The following is a 21,907-nucleotide window of genomic DNA, read 5'->3' as shown; positions in this document are numbered from 1 at the left end:
CCTCAGTATTTCCAATGCAGTGGAAATATCGATTCCTAGTTGACTTGGTTCTTTCCTTCCCCTTCCCTTTCACTGTGGTTATGTACTCATCTCTAATAGGTTCGGTTGCTCTTGCTTCCTATTTGGGGTCCCTCCCCGTCCCCCCAACACCCTGGTTGATTTTCATTTTTTGTTTGAGGTGCTGGGAGGATTTCTATGGTTCTAAGAGTCAGAGATGTGCGGACAGGGATGCCCGGAGAAATGAGGCACACGCTGATACTCCCGAATCTGCTCCATTTTCTCCCTTCGGTCCAACTCTTTTTTTTACCCGTCTTCTGTAGGTGATTGGCCTCTGCTTTCAGGGTTATTCAAGTATTTTGCACGAATTTGTTTTATTTTTTAAGATTTTTAAATTTTTTAAATTTAAATCCAGTTAATTAACATACAGTGTAGTATTAGTTCCAGGGGAAGTGTTCAGTGATTTATCAGTTGCATATAACACCCAGTGCTCATTACATCACGTGCCCTCCTAATGTCCATCACCCACTTACCCCATCCTCCCACCCACTGCCCCTCTAGCAACCCTCAGTTTGTTCCCTAGAGTTAAGAGTCTCTCATGTTTTGTCTCTTTGACTTCATCTAATTTTATTTTTCCCTCCCTTCCCCTATGATCTACTATATTGTTTCTTAAATTCGGCATGAGTGAAATCATAATTTTCTGATTGACTTATTTTGCTTAGCATTATACCCTTTAGTTCCATCCATGTCATTGCAAATGGTAAGATTTCTTTTTTTTTGATGACTAATATTTCATTACATATATACCACATATTCTTTATCCATTCACCTGTCAATGGACACCAAGGCTCTTTCCATAGTTTTCCATAGTTTTATTTGAGAGAGCGAGTGAGCATGGGTAGCAGGGTGTAGGGGCAAAGGGAGAAGCACATTCCCCGTCTGAGCAGGGGGCCCAACATGGGGCTCAATCCCCTTGATTTGAGCCAAAAGCAGACGCCCAACTGAGCCACCCAGGTGCCCCCTGACTTACCTACTTTTAGACTCCCTCGAGTCACTGCCCTCGACATATGAAGCAGCTGCTAGATTCCCTCAGCAACCCCTTTACCTTGTAGTAGGCCTGGTAAACACTTCTCAACAGTGACCATTCACCTGCTATTTTGAGTAGGTGCTTTCATTTCACGATGTTCTTCTCATCTTTGGGGTGACCATCTCCTCATGCCTATCCTCAGTCTTTACATCTCAACATGGAATCTCAGGATAAAAATCTGTCTTGAAATAGTCTAGTTCTAGAATGCAGACCTTCCTCGAGGACTCATTAACATGGGAGATATTCTTTGGGCTCTCTGAATGTTTACTGGCTTAATTAAACTAGAGCTCCACAAAAAGGGCAATAATGGACATCAGAAATGTCCATATTGGGGCCCCTGGGTGGCTCAGTGGATTAAGCCTCTGCCTTCGGCTCAGGTCATGATCTCAGGGTCCTGGGATCGAGCCCCACATTCGGCTCTCTGCTCCCCCCCCCCCACCGTGTGCTGCTCTGCCTACTTGTGATCTCTCTCTCTCTAATAAATAAATAAATAAAATCAATTTATTTATTTAAATAAATAAAATCTTTAAAAATCTTTAAAAAAAAACCCAGAAATGTCCATATTGCCCTAAAATGTTTAAATAAGATTGTGTCTGCCCTCATCTGGGAAAGAGCCATTGGGAATTCAGCAACCTAGTTTTAAAAAAGCTAAGAACCAGGGGCACCTTGGTGGCTCAGTTGGTTAAGTGTCTGACTTCCGCTCAGGTCGTGATCTTGGGAGTCCTGGGATTGAGCCCCACATCAGGCTCCCTGTTCAATGGGGAGTCTGCTTCTCCCTCTCCCTCTGCCCCTCCCCCCTGCTCATGCTCTAATAAAATCTTAAAAAAAAAAAAAAAAAAGGCTAAGACCTAGTGTATTAAATTCTGTATTTGTGGGGTGCCTGGGTTGCTCAGATGATTAAGCATCTGCCTTATGCTCAGGTCATAATCTCCAGGTCCTGGGATGGAGCCGATGTCAGGCTCCGAGCTCAGCAGGGAGTCTGCTTCTCCTTCTGCCATGCCCTCTGCTTGTGCCCTGTCTCTGGATCTCTCTCAAATGAATTAAAAAAAAAAAATTCCGTATTTGTTTAACACTTATAGGTTGCAGGGGAAAGGTACTGGCTAGGAGTCATCCTCAAATTCATGTTCACTTAAATGATTATTCATTTCAGGTGAAAAATTTTAACATACTAATTTTATATAAACTTTAAAAACAATATTTAAAGTACATATTAAATATTTTGGGTAAGTAAAACTAAACAGCAAGTAATTTAATTAAGTTGTATCTAGTTTTGTTTTTTTTTTTAAAGATTTTATTTATTTATTTGACAGGCAGAGATTACAAGCAGGCAGAGAGGGAGAGGGAAGCAGGCTCCCTGCTGAGCAGAGAGCCCGATGCGGGGCTCGATCCCAGGACTCTGGGATCATGACCTGAGCTGAAGGCAGAGGTTTTAACCCACTGAGCCACCCAGGCGCCCCAAGTTGTATCTAGTTCTAAGACTGTGACCATAAAGATAAAATAAGAGAATCTGACGAGTGTTAAGTTAAAGAACATTTTATTTATTGACAGATTAAAAACCACAACTCAAGTAGTGCAAAATGCACCACTGAACCCAAATACAAAGAACTGGTGTTAATACACAACGTTTAAGCCATGCTACACTTATTTTTGGCAAAGTGCTGTATTGTTTAGTCTGTGTAAAAAAATGACCATCTATAAACCAATCAGTATAAAAAATTCTATAAAAACAGAAAAAAATTTAGACAGTGGCTCAAGAAAACAAGCTGCCATTTATGCATAGATAATGTACAGTATATAATCCAACCAAATGTCCCTTTTGAGTTTTCAAGTTGAAAAAAATTTATGTCCAGAAACACATCGAGAAGGCACATAGTACAATCTACAATACTCTTCAGTCTCTATAACTGATGCCCTGCCCTTGAAAAGCAAATGTGTTCACAATTATACTTGAGAAGAAACCCCAAGCCACTTAAACACACACACACACACACACACACACACACACACACACACACACACAAATTATTGATTAAAGTTCCAAACCTCTGGAGGAAAACAACCAAAGAGCAAGCAAAACCACTCATACACATCAAGCCTGGATGCACACACATTGAACTCCCTAAGTCCTGATTTGGTTTTTAAGAAGTCCACCTAGAAAACAAATATTAAAACTTCAGGCAAATACAGAGCTAAATGGGGCATTTAGTAATCACACAATTAAAAAAATATGTTGTAAGGAAAATTCTAAATGATATACAAAACATCCACTTAAGCTGCCTTCCTTTGAATAGTAACATCTCTTCCCACAGAAAGGATACTGTTGCAAACAGAAAAAGATGTCTTTATCTGTATGCTTTCTAGTACCTCTTTCTCCACCCCAAACCACTATAACTGGTGTCATATTTCAAGTGAAAGTGGTATATGGCAAGGCTGACACCACTGGATTAGGTAGGTTTTCTAAATAAAGCATTTCATATAAAATTTTAAGCATTACAATGAGTAGATAAGGATGCCATTTATAATGCATCAACATGGCTGATGGCAGTGAAGCCATCCAAGAGAGTAGCCGGACTTCTAAAGGAATTTAACCAGTATGAATGGGCCTTATAAAATAAAAGATAACTCCAAGGTAACATTACAAACATATGCTAGTATCTCCAGGATAAGGAGCAGTCTTTTTACTGATTCTAAAAATAAAAATACCTGGAAACTCTTAAACATTCTCCACTAATCCATTTAAACTTAAATGTCTATCTTCCAGTTGGAATCCTTCATTTTTTAATTTTTGCTTTCTTTTGTTTCCAATTCAAAGAAAATGAGGATAAGAAAGATACTCTCTTCTGCTCTTTTTAACAAAGAGTATAGAAAGAATCTTTCCTTGAGGAGGAAGAGAAATAGCAAAGACACTCAGATTCAGTGAAGATGACAAACCAGTGTCCTGCACAGATTTTAGAAGTAAAATCAATAGGCGATGCTGAATGGCCCTCTCAAGTTTTAAGGAAACTGTCTTCTCACTAGAATCAACGTTCTGATACACAGACTACCTGGGAACTGGGAAAATATCCAGGAAATTAACGTAGAAAAAGCTCGCCAGAGTAGAAAGTCAAAAGTTCAATCACTGTGCCCCTTCTGCAAAAAAATTCCCCAACCACCCAACCATATAAATGCATTGCCACAGAAGACAAATAATGGATGGTTCATGTTCACCTTACAGTGCAATACATAGTTGAGAAAGAAAAAGTAAAACATAGAAAATACATTATAAAATGTTTTATTAACAAAAACACAAACTTTGAGGAACATGGTGCATTTTTAAAAACTAAGAAGCTCATTCATGAAGCACTGCTTGTGTGCACCATATAGTCCAGACTTTTTCCAAGAAACATTCCATAGTATCAGTCTAGAAACCATCAGAGCACTAAATTCAGGGGGGTCTGATTTCTCACTGCTTAAAGTTTTAAGAAATATGCACGAAAGCACATTGTAAACCACTAATATTTACAACAGCAGAAATAATAATTAACTTATAATAAATTGCATTTTGGCCATGTTTCAAAGAATACTTAGCAGGTCAACATCCTTCTGTTATTATTGGTCTTGTGTCTCGCACAGAGCAGATGCCTAACAAACATCTGATGATCAAGAACTTCAAATGAATTGTGTAACCACTTTCTTCAGTTCTAACATGTGCCAATTTCAGGCAGAAACCTTAGATATTGATATAAAAACCACAGTCTGATAGGACAGATGGCGTGGTTAGCCTAAGAAAACATCCCCAAGACTGAAAGTGTTTGCTTCCCAGGTATAAACCATAAAAAACTAGGTCTAGATAAGGCAAACAAAAAGTCAGTAACAGATAGAGACGTAAATGTATTTCCGGGTATCAGGAAATTTGAAAAAATAATAGTAAAAAAAAAAAAAAAGACCACTGCTATTTTATATACAAATCTGTTCACACTGCCAAACAAATTCTCATGGCTGAACTTCGGTAGCTTGTGAGGTACTAACAAACTGCATGTAATATATGAAAAAAGAGACCCCCATGTATTCAGAGGCTTACATCCAGATAACATTTAGCTGGTCTATTTTCAAGTTACCGACGTATGGCCCTATAACAGATACGGTGTAAAACGTACACACCTTCATGAAAACTTTATCTTAATCACTCAACTCTCGTAAACACAAATAGTAACAAAATAACTTCTAGCTCAGTTTGACAAAACTTTACAGACTTGGCCCCTAATTAGAAAACAAATAAATAAAGGGGTAGTCGACATGGAAAGGGAGTAAGGAGAGAAGGGGGATGTAAGACATTCCTGGCACTTCATCACGGCCAGTGGAAGAACCAGCTACTACCACCATCTCATGAAGCTATTTAACCTCTTCTGACCCCAAACATCCCAGTCTAGGCAGAAAAGAGCACAGCTCTTCACTTAGGTTAAAAAAAAAAGAAGAAAAGAAAAAAAAAGTCTCCCATAGTTCCCTGCACCAAACTGTTACAGGGTTATTGAAAAATATAATACTTCACATAACTATATGCTTTTTCCCTTGAAAACCTTATAAGACATGTATTTATTAGGGTTGCAGAGGAGATGGAAAAATAAGCTATTTGATTGCAACGGTGATACTACTGGTCTGACAGTAGAATATGCTTTGGATTGTGTATGTTTAATTTAGTTACAGAGGAAACTGGTGAATGTGGATGGCTCAGCAAAACCCATCACAACTGCTAAGAAATAAAGTGACTGGCTGGAGGTACAAAACAGAGTTTCTGTGTGTTAACTGGCCTCCGTGTGAATCGAGCCCTGAACGCCGGCCTCGTTAGCACCAACACTCTGAAGAACAGCTGCGGCAGAAAACCAGCACAGGCCCCATCCCCATCATTAGATTCAGTAGAGAGGCCCTTGGAATTTCACACAAGGTTCAGCTCTGGACAGCCCAGTTCCCATCAGTACACAGTCCGCACGACAACGGTGAGGAAGGTAAATACTACTACTCCCCCACTGGTGGAGGAAACAGAGGCCAAAGTGGTTAAAGATTCTGCCTGCAGCCCCAGTTACAAAAACAAAAAATGGAAACTCAAGGGCTCTAACCCGTCACTCTTCATTTAGATGCGAGGAAAGGATGTCACCAGGAATCCCTCCTCAGCCTTGCTTGCCACTTGGCAGGACAGGTCCATGGCAGAGGGTGGATCACTGCATCAGAAATACAAAATCTACTTCTTTTCCCTTGGACAGTCATAAATAAGAAGTCACTAAAGTGCCTGGACGAGTACTTCTGAGTCGACAGCTGACAGGAGGTGGCAAGTGGGCAGAGCTGACAGGAAAGACTCCAGGCAAGTTAAATAGTGGACTAACGGGTTTGTTGTAGACATACATTTCTCCAAAAACAATTTCACAGGTCTAACTGAATCCCTCTGCGTGGGAGACAAGTGCTTTGGTCCCACGATCTCTGTACCACGTCACACAGTCACGTCGGAATTACTGAATGCACTGTTCACTAATACTTAATGTACCTGAATTCCAAAATGAACTGCATGGCTAATCCGGAAAACAAAACAAAACAAAACAACCAACCAAACAAAAACAAACAAACCTATACACACAGAAATATATCAAGTTTTCTTTCAAGAGAAAGTTCAGCCATAATTCCATTATATCTATGGCAACTATCACCTGTTAATGCTCATGTTAGTGTGTAAAAATGTATTCGTTATATACAGAAAAGATTATCAAGTACTGGTCAATAAAGTGTATGGCTGACCCTGAGAATAAATTCTTGCTTACTCAAAATATTGATTAAGTAATACAAAATAAAATGAAATTGAAAGATGCCTATTATCATACTTGGGAAGAAATGTCTTTAGAATGCTAACTCATGTACACCTTAATAGATTTCAAGACATCCCCAAACACCAAACACTGTAACTGTATTGATATGTTTCCAAAAATATTCTGAAAAAATTTACAAAAAAGTAAGTGTTAAAAGCAAGGCATTATGTGATATACAGCATGTAAATCTGGTTTTCAAGATAGTGTCTAAACACATCGATAAAACTATGTGATTGGTCATCAGTTGGCTGTAAAGAAACAGCATCTTCATTGTCTGTCCACACACGTCCACACACATATGCACAAACCAAGAGAATCCAACCAATCTTGAAATTCTTAGTAATTATACTGACGGGGGCAGGGCTGATGGACAGCCCAGCCACTGTGCTTGACTTGCCTAGAGTGGCAATCCCTGGTAAGATTTTGGCGACGAAGGCTATTTCTGTTCAAAGACTGTCTTTCACTATGTTCTTTTATCCACTGGGAAGGGCGAAAGCTCTTGGGTTGTTCCAGAAAAGCTGTATGAGCAGCAAGAGCTGCAACGTAGCAATGGATGTGCTGCCCCATTTCATCTTGACTTTCCACTCTGAAACAGAAGAAAACGGGGCTGTATTAAGTAACAGAGTATGTTATTAATGAACTTGAAAAAGATACTTAGTGATTCAATTTGCCACACTAATCTGTTTATGGTTGAATGAGAGCTTAGTGTCTCATGGCTGACAGACAAGTTTATATTTTGTGACCACACTGACTGACAATGACAGCAAGGAGAGGACAATTTTTCATAGAAATATGTCATTTAATCCACAGATGGTTAATTAGATACTGTATTTTTCTAAAAAATGCTTTACATTTTGAGTGAATTTCAATCAGGCAGCAAATGCATTTAGATAAGATTTTCTGTGAGGGGGACTAACATTTATTGATTATCTGTATTGGCCAACTGTTTTGCAAATGTAGTGTATTTAATTCTCACCATAATCTTAAAAGGAAAACATTTTAATTGCCAAATTTTACTGACCAGAAAGCTAAGGCTCAGTGATGTTAAGGTCACTATTATTACCTCATGCAACCAAGATTCTAATACAGGTTTTACTCCAAAGTCTGTGGTTAGGAAGGGGGTTGGTACTGATGCCCTAGGCGGGCTGCACCTTCATACATGTTTTCTGTCTATAAGTAAATGTTCCAGGAAACAAGCTTTAAACCCACATTTAACAGAAATATGCATAAGAAAATTCTACTCATTTAACACTTTCCTGGATAAAAAGCTACCCGCCTATTATAAAAGTTTTTCATTGCTATCGCAACAGGGCACATTTTGGAATGGCCTTTGCATAGTAATGTCACAAAGACCTGTGGAGAACACATCTTGAAATATGGCTACAAACCACATGATTATTCTATGTTTTCTACATTAAAAGCTATCTAACAGGATAGATATAAGTTATATCAACACATGACAGGAAGAGTTTTAAGAGCTGTAAGGGTTATTTTACACAACAAGGGCAATTATAGATTGCATCTGTAATCACTAGAGGAAAACACTGTAATTTTTAAAGATTTAAAAAAAAAGAATTAAAGGGGGTCATATTAAGAAGCTAATAGGAAGAAGTTAATATAAAGACAGCAGTTTGTAAAAGGTGGGCACATTTTGATTCTTTAGGCTTTCTGCTCAGACTGATTTTAACACATACTAACACAGTCTCAAAGGGAATGTACTTACTCTGTGCCAGTGAGTCTTATAAGCAGCTTTTCCTGGCCCTACAAATGTTAAATGGTGAACTATTAAATCACTAGTAAGATTTAAAATGCTATTTAATTTTACTGTTAGGACATGGTGCATTTTCTGTAATTAAAATTGGTTTACTATGGGTCATTAAAGGCTCATGTATTATTTAAGATTATGATAGCACATAGACCTCATAAACAATACTTAAAAAGGCCAAAATACAATAAAACATACACTCTGAAGCCCATCTGTAATTATGAAGCACCTTCTTGTTACATGCTTTACGATAATATCCCCAAGGATAGAAAGGATAGAGGCAATCTAATTTTTAAAGATAACATGTTCAGAAAACATAGATATTTACTACATAGCCATCCTAATTTTGGTAACACCTGATCTATCTTGGTTTAGTGGGTTTTTTTAAATAAGGATTTGAAATCCAGAAATAAAGATATTAAAAATTTTTAGTTATTATAAAACTATGATAATTTGTAGTACTTTTGAAGGAATTCATAGAAAGTGAAGTGTGTTCTTTTGATCCTATATATATGGAAAAGTACCTATTTGTTTAACTTTCCTGTATGTTACATCAAAACATATAATAGGATTGGGGCGCCTGGGTGGCTCAGTGAGTTAAAGCCTCTGCCTTCAGCTCAGGTCATGATCTCAGGGTCCTGGGATCGAGTCCCTCGTCGGGCTCTCTGCTCGTCGGGCTCTCTGCTCGGCGGGGAGCCTGCTTCCCTCTCTCTCTCTGCCTGCCTCTCTGCCTACTTGTGATCTTTCTCTGTGAGTCAAATAAATAAATAAAATCTTAAAAAAATATATAACAAGATAAAAAAACAAACAAGATACAAAAAAAAATGATCCTTCTGACTGCATCAAAACAAGATAAAAAAACAAACAAGATACAAAAAAAAATGATCATTCTGACTGCATCAAAACAGATGCAGAGTATGGTCCTGGATGGGATGCTGGTCTGGACAAATGAGGTGAACTATTCTGGGCTCCAATGCAGAAAGCGGAGTATGATGTGGGTAGTAGATGAAGTGAAATTTTACTGAAAAGAAAAAGGTTCAGATCATTGCCTAAAGAAGGAGGTTATAAAACAGTGTATACAGCTTGATCCCATTTAGGTTACAAATGTGTGTGCGTGTGTGTGTGTGTGCGTGTGTGTGTGAAAAACAAGCTGGAAGGATGTGCCCTGGGGTGTTAACAGTGTGCATCTCCGGGGCGTGCAAATGTCTTTTTAAACTTTTTAATTTTTACATATTTGCATTTTCTAATTTTCTGCAAATGCATATGTGCTGTTTCTGGAATAATAATATTATTTACGCTGCTGTAAATATACACACACACTTTAAACACTGAGAAGTAAATATACAAACATCAGTACATTTAAAGTGACTATTAATCATGCTAAACTCTTGAGTGGAATTCCACAGAGATGAGATCATAATCAGGTGGGAAGCATTTCTGAGAACTGAAGAAATTAATTTGAATCAACCATAAGGCAATTTAATCAATACCATGTCCTAGAAATTTTGAATTTTTGTTGGAATGCCTGAAACACTGATCTCTCGATAAACTTAAAGCGCTGAATCAAGTGCCAGTTAAAGTAACATTTCCCACCAAAGATCTTACCCAGTATAAAGCCGGGTAACTGTATAAGCAAATTGTTTCTCAGTTGGGTAAAGGATATGTTTATCCTCATAGAAGATCACAAGATTATTTAGAGTATTCAGACTTGCGAGTGCAGCAAACTCTGGTAAAGTTAAATTAATGAGCTGCCTGGGTTTTGTTTGTATTTGGCAAACAGGAAACGGTAGAAGATATATACAATGATCCAGTTAGTGGAGTTAGAGCCCCAATAATCTAAAAGAGACCCTTTGGGTTATAGGACCAACTATGGGAACATTCTGAACTGCTCCAAACATTCCACATCACCTGAAGTGTATGGTATGTAGTGTAGGTATGTAGGAAATTAGGGTCAGCATCCCCCAAATATTGTTTAACACCACAGCACATTCCACTACCATGCACTGTGAAGAGCCAGACTTTGGGGTGATGAACATGACCATGGGCTTTCTTTCAGCAGGTGCAAGCAATCTTGAATATACTCACTGGATAAAGGCCATAGGACACCTATAAGTTTGCTTTGAAACATATCAGTCTTTACTGGCCAGGCCCTCAGCCTATCTGTCACTCAAACAGAGCCTTTCAGACCAATTAGGACTTCCATATAACAAGAAAATATCGTTTGGGTATGAAATCCTTCCTCTGTAAGGCAGAAAATAACTCTCTGGGCAATACGTTTTGGTAAAATTGCCATTCTACTTCATGTTTACGATTTGTCAAGTTTTTAGGTTAAGTGCCATTTGATGTGACCCAGCTAAGACTACCTGGAAGAAAATAAGAGTTTTAAGATATACTACTCTTGGGGTGCCTGGGTGGCTCAGTCGGTTGAGTGTCTGACTCCTGATTTCGGCTCAGGTCATGATCTCGGGGTTGTGAGATCAAGCCCCACGTCGGGCTCTGTGCTGAGCAGGGAGCCTGCTTAAGAGTCTCTCTCCTTCTCCCTTTGCCCCTCCCTGCTCGCGCGCTCTCTCTAAAAAAAAAAAAAAAAAAAAAAAAAAAGAAAAGAAAGATATACGATTCTTGTTGAATTTGATAGCCCAAATAATTCAGTGTATAAAGTGCCAGTTACATTGAGACACGTAGCAGAAATGCCAGTCTTTTCTTCTCTGTCACCATCAGAGTACTATAAATCCAACAGCTCTTCCTTATATAATCAGAGCCATGTTCTAACGGATTTTTTTTGAAAATCTAAAATGAACATGTTTTTCATACCATCCATTACACCTTGTGCCCTACACACATGCTTTCACAAATCTCTAACGAGATTACTTTGCATCTTCTAAAAAATCAGCTTTGAATTATAGTAGAAATAAATAAACTGCATGTCAAACAGACTGCTTGTGGACAGAGTAAAATACAGTCAACCCCTCAACAGCTCAGGGGTTAGGGGCGCCAACCCGTGTGCAGTGGAAAATCCACGTGTAAGTTATGACTCGCCCAAAGCGTAACTGCTAATAGCCTACAGCTGACTGGGAAGTTTACCAATAACATCAACAATCAATGAACACATATTTTTCATGTTAGAGGTATTATCTACTGTATTCTCACAATAAAATAAGCCAGAGAAAAGAAACTGTTATTAAGGAAATCCTAAGGAACACAAAATACATTTATAGTCCTGTATTCTGCTTATCGAAAAAAATTCTCTATACAAGCAGACCCACGCAGTTCAAACCCAAAATGCGCAAGGATCAACTGTACTCACAACGTACCTGGGGCTACTTGGGTCAGGACATTCATTGTTCCCACAGCTCGCTTCACCAACGCCAGGGCAGGAGTTATGCACAGCATAGACAGACATGCTGGGATGTTCAATGAGAAGGTTTTCCAAAGGACTGGTTTCCACCTTGAGAGTGGTTAATCCACCTGCAGTAAAACATGGGGGAGGGGTGATAAACCAGCTCTCCTCCATCGGACAGGACTCAAACTGGAGCAAGCAGGAATCACCGGTATCAGCCAAGCACTCAAGAGATGCAGGTAAACAGGAAAAGACTGATGGGTGCTCAGTACGTGACTCTTCACTGATGGCTTCGGCTTTGGCTTCTGCTGCTGAGAAACCAGGGCAGGCGTCTACATCATGGTCCACATTCATTGGTGAAGTCCCACGGGAACGTGAGCATCCCGATGGTATCACAGTCAGGGCACAGAAAAAGAAGAGAGGATACTATAAGCCGATGTTCACATTCCTCTCTTCATTTAGGTGAGACACAAAACCATTTATATTCATTCGTAATGATAGGAAATGATTTCTGAGCACCAGTGTGTGTGTGTAGTGTGGTGTAACACTGCATAGGATGGGTCATGGTGGTTTCGTGGGAATGGGTTTGAAGACTGCGTCTATCCTGCTGAATAAACGTGATGAGCAGTGTGGGTCACTGTTCGTCTAGCACAGGATTTCCTATTCAAGTGCATCTGATCTGAACAGACTATGAGAGTTGCAAAACTGGAAGATCTGACGTCAGTCAGTTTCACTGACTGATCATTTGGCACAGGATGTTTCATGCAATTTTTTTTAGACAATTCTTGCTTATTTACTTTTAAGGCTTCCAAACCTTCAGAGTTACTGGTTTACTTATGCAAAAACTGAGAAGTAAGAGTTTCCACTTTTGCTGGGATGATGAACAGCTAAGAATACCTTACCTATGAAGTCAACGAGAATCCATTCTTCATCTTCTTTCTCACTAAATTCCGGTTCTTGGTTGGAAGAAGTATTGACTTCACCCACAAACATTTTATTCAGTCTCCGGAACATGGTTAAGGCAAGATTGAGACTTTGGCGGGATGTCTTTACAGCTGAGATCTCAAAACACTGTCTTCAGTCTGCCCGATGGCACGACAGGAGATTAAAGTGCACGGGGTGCTTATTCAACTTAGGCGAGAACAAGGAGAGTCGTTATCCCTAAAATAAAAGAGGAAAAGAAGGTTATTTCAAATCAGCACATATTTATACAATATGTGTGTGGTTTTGAAAGCATGTGCCCACACACACACACACACCCCTTTAGAAGAAAGCTCATGCCTTAGCCTGTAGCTACAGCCATTCTCTTCCTACAGGGTCAAACACAAGAAATGTCAAACACAAGAGATATAGTACCTCTTATTTATAAGCCATTATGAATTGAATACTCAAAAGCAACCTGTAAATAAATGTGAAATGAAAGGGAAGGAGTTGGTTCTTTTTCACATCTGTGCTTTCCTAAGGGATAAATCTGACTCATGTAGTTCAAGTTGAAATACTGCTTTTCTGTAAGAAGAAGAGCGAACGCCAGATACTAAGTCTTGCTGTATGACATTCAGCTGCCCAGAAGCTGCCGAAGGAAGCCTGCAACAGGACTGGATGGCCACCAGCTTTCCTCCGCTCACCTTCTCTTCTGTTCTGTTCTTCTATAGGACTGTAAGCATGCCTACTTCCATTTAAAAATCAGTAAGCATAATTTGACCTTCAAAACAATTCCTACAGCTGGCACAGAGAAATTTACACTGCAGAAAACTGAGGAGGACAGCAGCGAGCCACAGAAACCATTGACTGTGCAGGCAAGCAGGAAGGTAATGTGGCCCGCACACCTGGGTTCAAATGCTGGCTCTGCTGCTTTTGGAGTTAGGAAGTTATACTACTTCAGTGGGCAATAGTTCTACTTCATGGAGTTCTGGTGAGTTTTTTTGTTTTGTTTTGTTTTTAAAGGGTGAGCACGTGGGAACAGGGGAGCAGCGAGGGGCAGAGGGAGGAGAGAGAATCTTTAGGTAGGTTCCATGGTAAGCCCAGTGTGGGGTTTGATCTCACGACCCTGAGATTACAACCTGAGCTGAAATCAAGAGTAGAACAGTCAACCAGCTGAGTTCCCCAGGCGCCCCCTTGGTGAGTTCTAAGTGAGGAACTCCGGCCTTGTCTGATCTTCCAGAATTCCAAATATATATATATATATATATGTGTGTGTGTGTGTGTGTGTACATATATGTAATTTATAAATAATATAAATATTATAATATTTATATAATATATATAATTTATAAATAATAATTATAAATTATATGTTTATTATATATGTGTATATTATATATATGTGTGTGTGTGTATATATATAACCATTTCTCCCTGTTTACCTGATGGCCATATCAAACCTAATACATACCAAAGGGAACTTTTAATTTCCCTCCCCCACAAACTTACATGCACTGTCCTCCTTCCCTTTCCCAGCGAGAAGCAGCAGCATCCAGCAGTTATTCAGGCCATAATCCTAGCAGTTGCTCCTTCTGCTCCCCACCCAACCTCTCAACCAAACTTTCACCAAGTCCTGTTGACTCTAGCTGCACATGTGCCCTAAATCTGCCCACTTCTTGCCACCACTTTCATCCTAGTTGAAGCCAATCTGGTGTCCCTCTGGACTCTGCCAATCACTACCTCCCTGATGGGTCTCCCTGATCCTACTCTTGTGAAATGGCATAATGCAGGCAACCTACTTAGCAAGGCACTTGGCACAAAGTTCTCAGTCAACATCAACTATTATTCTACAAATATTTACTGAGTACCTATTATGCATCAGGCAGAGTGCTAAGCACGGGGGAGGCAGCGGTGAATACGGCCCTCCCGTGGCAACCATTAACAACCCAATGTGATGAATGCCATGGAAAAAGTACGGGGTGTTCCTCTGATCTAGGCAGGCAGAGGTCAGGAAGGACTCCTGTAGTAAATGACTTTGGTCTTGAGAGGTGGAGAAGATCAAGAATGGAGGAAGACTACAGATGAGTGAGAATGTGGCAACCTTCTATGGGACTCAAGATCCAGACGGATGGTCATGAGCGCAGGCTGGGGGTGCTAAACAAGAACCAGATCTTTTAGGACCTTCTAAGCCAGAAGTTACAGAAAGGGAAAAGCCAAGGATGACCCTCTACCAGAAGCCAATGGGGGGGATGGTGGGACCATTTAGCGGAAAAGGTATACTGCAGAAGGTGCTGGTTGGGCATTTTGGACATGCTGAATTTGGGACTCTGCAAGTCACGTGCCTGGTGTTGTCTAGTGGGCAGCGGAACATATCCAGGGCTTTGGAGCGCAAGGGCACAGTCTCAGCTGGGGGCACAGATTTGGGAAGTTGTCAACACAATGGGGGTAACAGAAACCATGAGTAGATGAGACCATCCAGGGATGGTGAAAAGCATCTGACACTCTTTCTCATGAGCATCAGCCTTGAATCCATAACTTCAGGCTCTTGACCCTTTGCTTTCAAAACAGTCATCATTTTTAGCTGGAAATGTAGTTACAGTCTGTAGTGAAGGAGACTCTTGGTTGACTTCTTTATGTGCAAACGGGATTGCTACAACTGTTTGGCATGCTACTACGAATGTGTAGTACTACAAATGTGTGTTCAAATAAATGACATTTGAACACTTTTGTGGTCACAATCTGTCATCATCATCCATTAATTATTAAAAGAGAGTAAACAGGAAATGTTACTTGCATAACCAGTCTGCCAGAAACCCTTCTGGAAAGCAGTGGGGCCAAATCATGAAGGCTGGAGCTCTAGCATAGAATTCAAATTCAGCTTTATGTTCCATGTCAGAGATGTTAGATGAAAAGTGAGCTTGCGTAGTTTGCTTGTGTAGTGTCATAGCTATATCCTAAAAGATGAGCTATGACAAGGTCTGATGTAAATAAAAGTTTTCCGCATATAAGCTAGGAGGAAAAAAAGACACTTAAAAAATCTTCCCCCAATTTCTCTTAAATTATGAAGGCATATATTGGCCCCAAGTACAATCCTGTGTCTGCTGAACTAGTTGAGAGAATAATCTTAATTCTCCAGAGTACAGGGCTGGCCTCAGGTACTACATCAGCTAGGAAGCTGGAGTTGCTGGGTGTAAAGCAGAGCACCCCAGAAGGGAACCCCTGCTCATCTTGAATGAGCACCTTGTCCCCCAACTGCGATGCCACATGAGGGTAACTTACTGGGGCCCAGGCCTGTAAAGTGGCAGCTACAAGGCAGAAAACAATGCTGGTGCCATTGTGGTTGGGCAGCTGCGGTTCCCAGCTGCCAAATGCCTCCCCCCATCCCTGCCCCAGCTACAGCTCCAAATCCATGAGACAGAAGCCAGCAAATGCCCAGAACATATACAACTCTGCCACAGGAAAGGTGCCTTTGGAGGAATTTTCCACGGTACAGCACAAGTCAATCTTCTTTTGGTCTCCTGAAGTCCGAGGCTACCTTGAGATATCCCAGATGTCCTGCAAGGGCAACCAACCTTGGGTGGCCAGAGTATTCAGGAGCCCAACCAGGCAAGGAAGAGCTCATTTTCATCTGTCCTGAGTCATGGCTCAGATTTACATGACACACCTGTGGAGGTCTCTGGGAAGGAAAAAGACCAGTTTGGGGACAGGTGGAAGGAGGGCTGGCCTGGGCCCCAGCAGGAGAGGGTTCTGGTGCTCTCCCTACTGTAAGTGGTTGGAGCTAAACGATCTAACCCTTCTGAGCCTCAGTCTCACCACTGGAAAAATGGGGAGACTGTGTTGGATCACCTCTTCACTCTCCCGATAGACCTCTAGCACCATGAAGAAGTAGGGTTGGACTAACTATGCAAAGTTCCTTTGGCCTTGCTTTCTGTAGGAGTCAGAAAGAACAAGGAGTTGCTGGAGAGCCCCAATATGCTAAAGCTGTTCAGTGGGTGGCCACAAGGCACATCAGGTGAATGACCACTTGAAATGACTTGTATGACCAAAAATCTGAATTTTAAATTTTATTTACTTTCAATCCATTTCAAACTCAAATCTGAAAGCTGATAATTGAGCCAATTTTTGGAAACTTCCAAGTATGTTCTGAACAACCGATTAACTATGAAAATTTTACATCTGAATTAAGACGTGATATGTTTAAAAATATACACCAGAGTGTATGTCCAAGTAAGACTTAGTGCCCCCTTGAAGATAATGTAAAATATCTCAAAAATTTTTGTATTAATTGTATGTTGAACTAAGAAGTAATTTTGGAATATGTTAGGATAAGTAAAATATGTTAATAAAATTAATTTTACCCATTTTTCTTTTTTAACGTGGCTACCAGAAATTTAAACATACATATAACTCACATTACATATCTCTATTGGACAATGTAGTTCTAGAAAAATCTTTCTAAAATATTGAGAGCCTAACCTCCTAATTGCCCAGGAACTGCCTCTACCTGGTCACTGCCATCCTTCACCTTCGTTCCTGCCCAGGAATGGAGGCTCCTAATGGGGCTGCTTCTATGTGGAGCTGTAAGTCAAAGCATAGACTCAGACTTCACTTTTCACTACATGTCACAGACACTTTTTTTTAATTTAATTTTTTTTGAAGTAAACTCTACCCCCAATGTGGGGCCCGAACTCATCACCCTGAGATCAAGAGTCTCTTGCTCTATTGACTGAGCCAGCCAGGTGCCCCGGTCATGGACTTTTTGATATTTACAACTCTAGGGCAATGATAAAACTAAAGTGAAAATTCCAGAGAAAGCGTGTGTCCTAAGAGGACAAATTTACAAATACAAATCTGCAATTTAGCAAAGAGGTAGGGTCAAAGAAGGCTAACTAAGGTAGCACTGCTATTTTTGGGGGCATCTGCAAACTTTCCACAGTAACTAACCAACCTTAGCCAATCTACCAGGGAAGTCTCACCCCAGTGGAGAAAAGAAACAAAGTATCTGGGCCCCAGCATTTCAAGAAGGCAGCTTTGTCCCTGTTTTTCTGGCTCAAAATACCTCCCTCCTTCACAAAAAACAAACAAAAAAACAAAAAACAAAAACAAACTCCAAACTTTTTCATTATAAAATTAAACAAAACTACATTATGAACAGTTTAGAAGATAGGGAGAATAATTATTTCACAGCCTTGCTGCAATCACTGTTAGCATTTTATGCATTTTCTTCTCCACATAAGGTTTCTTTTTATCAGGAAGTCTAGTGAATGCACAATACTGTATCCTGCTTTGTTACTTAACATTTCATCATTAATGTTTTTCCTATTATTACAGGAGTTAGAAATGCTCTGTGGTCAGAGAAAGGTGGCTAAGTTTAATACTTATGGGGAAGAGCATTCTAGTTCGTGAACTTAGAAAAGGTGTTGCTAGTCTGGAAGAGCTTGTTAGAATGATTTATTTTCTTATTTTTGAGACAGGCAAACAACCAACAGGTACTGTGGCTCTGGAGTTACCCTGCTGTGTTTGAAATCTTGGCTTTGATACCTGCAACTTGTGTGAACTTAAGCTGTTTAGTAACCTTTTGGTGCCTCAGTTTTTTCATCCCTAAAAGGGGAGGATAGTGCGTGGATTATGCATGGATGTGAGGATTAAGTGCATATCCCTCAGACTAGTGCCTGACAACAGAGCAGGCAGCCAGTAAATATTAACTCAGAATATTAAATATAACTTGGAAAACTTAAGTCCATTCCAAGCCAGCAGCATGAATGTACGCCATTTAGCATCTTTGGGTCTGAATGTCTTCCTCTGCAAAATGTTTCTATAATAATCAGAACTACAATCTACTAAATACTTATTGTATGTGACAGTGAGTTGAGGTACTTGTCACGTGTTACTAACAGGAAACTGAGGCTCAGAAATTAAGTAACTTGCTCAAAAGTGATAGAGCTGGTCAGGTGTGGAGCCGGCATTAGAACATAAATCTGTGCAGTTCCAAGTGTCTTGCTTTTCCCTGCACATGATTGCTCAGGCTCCTTTCGGCCTCAACTCTGGTTCTATGAACTTCAGAGAACAGTACTTTTCAGCTGGTTTTGGCTGCCAGTAGGCGGCTCCAAAAACAACATTTTTAAATTAAAAAAAAAAAAAGAAAACCAACAAAAACAAAACCACAACTTTGATGATCTAACTTTGCGAACTATGTGTACAGTTGTGGCTTCTTGACAGTTTCGAAATATCAGGTGGCTAACCTAACACATCTTCACTGAAAAGCAGCCTCAAAATGATTTTTCTCTTTATATCCCACCCTATTTTAGAAAAATAAACATGCCGGTTCAAGTAATTTAGAATTGATTTTAAACTGCAGAAAAACCAAGCCAAAAAAGCTGTCTTTGCTTGTTCCGCTTCTAATCAGCCTATTCAACTGGTCATAGTGGGTTACTCTCCCAGAGACCCACCACTGTCTGCCCTGAAGCGTGAATGACAGCGGACAAAGACAGCAGTGAGTGGTTATTCCCAGCCTGTTAACCTTCAATTTTTAAGGTAGGGCCCTTCCCAAGAGAAATAGGAGGAACAACTGAGTGAGCAAACAGTCACAGAAAAGAACAAAAGACAGGAAGAAAAAAACAAAACAGCCCTGGCTCATATAAGTTAATGAGGCCCTGGAAACAGGTAGCGGCCTTTAAAAATTATGCTCCCAGTTCAGAATTAAGTCTGTGACTTAAAATCAAATGCTTCCCAGGGATTTTCACATCTGCAATGAACAGTGCGTCTCAATTACCAAGCAAATGATTTCAGGATCTTGGGGGTACCTTTTTATTACCTCTGTTCAATGACCTCATGGGTGACTCTCGTCCTCCCCTTTTCCAAAACTACTCTGCATTTAGAAAAGGCTCTTTTAGCAACAAATGCCCAAATACTTGGACGTTCCAGATGAAAAGAGGCTCTTCCTTAACCTTAACCTCTCCTAAACTGGAGTCAACATAGAAGATGATGAAAAGAGGCAGTTAGGAAATGTAACACAAAACGAGGAATGCCCACATAAAATGCACCTGCAACTTTGAAAGGGAAAACACCATTTCCTTTTAATTGGCTGGGTGGCCTCGAGTAAAATAACTTCATCTCTCTGGGTCTCCGGTTTCCTATCCACAAGATAATAAAGCCGACATCAGAGGGTCTCCGTGAGGAGCAACGGAGACAACTGATGCACGCTAAGCCCTCCGCGTAGTCTAGACACAAGGGAAGCGCTCAATCGGCGTCCGGGAGCAAAACGAGGAGGAATTTTACCCGTGACGGCCAAGTACAGGGCCCCTTCCGCAGGTGCAGCGCCAAAGATCAGGTGTAAGATCGAGGAGGGTCGGGGACATGCAGCGGACCCGCGGACACCCAGGGCACTTAGGCGCTGGCGGCCGCAGAAGAGAGGAGAGTCCCCGGCGCCGCAGGACCCTCGGTGCTAGGGGCGCGACCCGGGGCTGCGAGGGCTGGCGCGGGAGGCGAGGAGCGAGAGGGGCGCCGCGGGCGGTCCTCCCGGAGTCCCCGACGCCAGTCCAACGGCCGAGGGCAGGAGGGGGAGTGGAGGGGAGTGAGGAGGGGAAAGAGGAGGAGGTCCTGCCGCGGCCAAGAAAACAGGCCACGCTCGCGGGAGGAGGCAGAAACCGAACACCCACCCGCCGCCCGGCGCCGGGCTCGTCCGCCTCCGCCCGCACCCCGGGGCCTCGGGCCGGCCGCCGCCGGGGCCAGGACGCGGGAGGCAAGAAGGCGGCCGGCGGGAGGCCCGCGGGCCGGCCCCGCCCGCACTTACGTGGGCCCGAGCGGCAGCGGAGACGGGCGGCGAAGGCAGCGGGCGCGTCGCTCGGCGGGGTCGGCGGGGAGCGGCGCGCACGGGCGCGGGGCTGCTGAGGTAGCTGCGGCTCCCCGGACGGCGGGCGCGGGGCGCGGGGCGCGGGGCCGGACCGCCTGTCGCGTTGCGGAACCACTGGCCGCCGGCGGCCCGTCTCGCTCCTTTTGTTGTTGTGCTGCGCTCGGAACAGCTGATCGGCCGCCGAGCCCGCCCGTCGGGCCGCCCCGCCCCGGGGCCGCGCCAGGCCCGACCCCACCAATCGGCGGCGCGAGGGCGCCGGGGCCGCCCTGCGAGAGGTTGTCACTAACGCACGTGACCTGGCGGCGAGCCGGGCGACGCTCTCAAGTTAGAAACAAGCCCGGGCAACAAAAGCCGGGGCGCCGAGGGACGAGAAGAGGGGCGAGTGGAAGGGGGGCGAGAAGGGTGTGTGGGGGGCGCCGGCGCTGGGGCGACCGGGGAGGGGAGCAGGGGAGAGCCGGGGCGAGCAGAAGTGGGAACCCGCAGGAGTGTGGGAGGAGAACGGGAAGGGTGAGAAGAAGAGCCCCGACCCCAGCGACCCCTTGCCTGAATAAGGGCCCGAGGGTTTGAGGGCGCAGAGGGATGGAGGGCCGTGTTTGTGGGAGAGGAAAATTAAGGGCCTTGAGAGTGATGGAGGCCAAAGACCCCAAGGGCCCCCGTTTGGCCCATTGTAGGGGTAGAGCCTTAGACGTGACCCTGTAACGGCAAGTCCACTTCTTGGCCTTTTTGGGGAAGAAAGTCTGGCTCCAGATGCGGGGGATGCTGGCCCACTTAACCTTCTTTTTAAGCCAGGCCTCATCACCCTGGGGGAACTGACACGAGGAGCTGACCGAACTTGCCTACAGCCTCAGGATTCAACCTACAGCAGGCAAGGCAGAAGGGGCGGTGAGACCAGAGCCCAAGGCAGAGAGGTCCGTGGTCTGGAGAGCTCTCTGCTCCAGCAGACCTGAAGAACCTGGAGGAAGGAGAGTGGAGAGCTGCTTCTTCCCCAGTCTCTGCATCCAGGCTCCCATGTGACCCGGGGAGGTTATGACCTCTGCCTGACTGTTGACATACCTGCAGACCGTTGGCATTCACACGGGGACGGCCTGCTCACCGGTTATTCATAGTGAGAAGAAGA

At 42.4% G+C, this 21,907-nt stretch overlaps 1 protein-coding gene across 1 annotated transcript; it reads right to left on the bottom strand.

Moving 5' to 3' along the window:
* Positions 1-2,608: 2,608 nt before the first annotated feature.
* Positions 2,609-20,945, bottom strand: TP53INP1 (tumor protein p53 inducible nuclear protein 1). The gene is made up of 4 exons (XM_080800699.1): positions 20,731-20,945; positions 12,920-13,178; positions 11,992-12,349; positions 2,609-7,501 (listed from the first exon to the last, which is right to left on the bottom strand). Exons 2-4 carry the CDS (start codon positions 13,029-13,031, stop codon positions 7,252-7,254), a joined length of 720 nt encoding a protein of 239 aa, XP_080656825.1. The 5' UTR covers positions 13,032-13,178; positions 20,731-20,945; the 3' UTR covers positions 2,609-7,251.
* Positions 20,946-21,907: the final 962 nt, after the last annotated feature.

Source organism: Martes martes (assembly GCF_963455335.1).
Source record: "Martes martes genome assembly, chromosome: 4".
NCBI lineage: Eukaryota > Metazoa > Chordata > Mammalia > Carnivora > Mustelidae > Martes > Martes martes.
The sequence above is the reverse complement of the archived record's forward strand: the minus strand, read 5'-3'. Positions and strand labels throughout refer to the sequence as shown.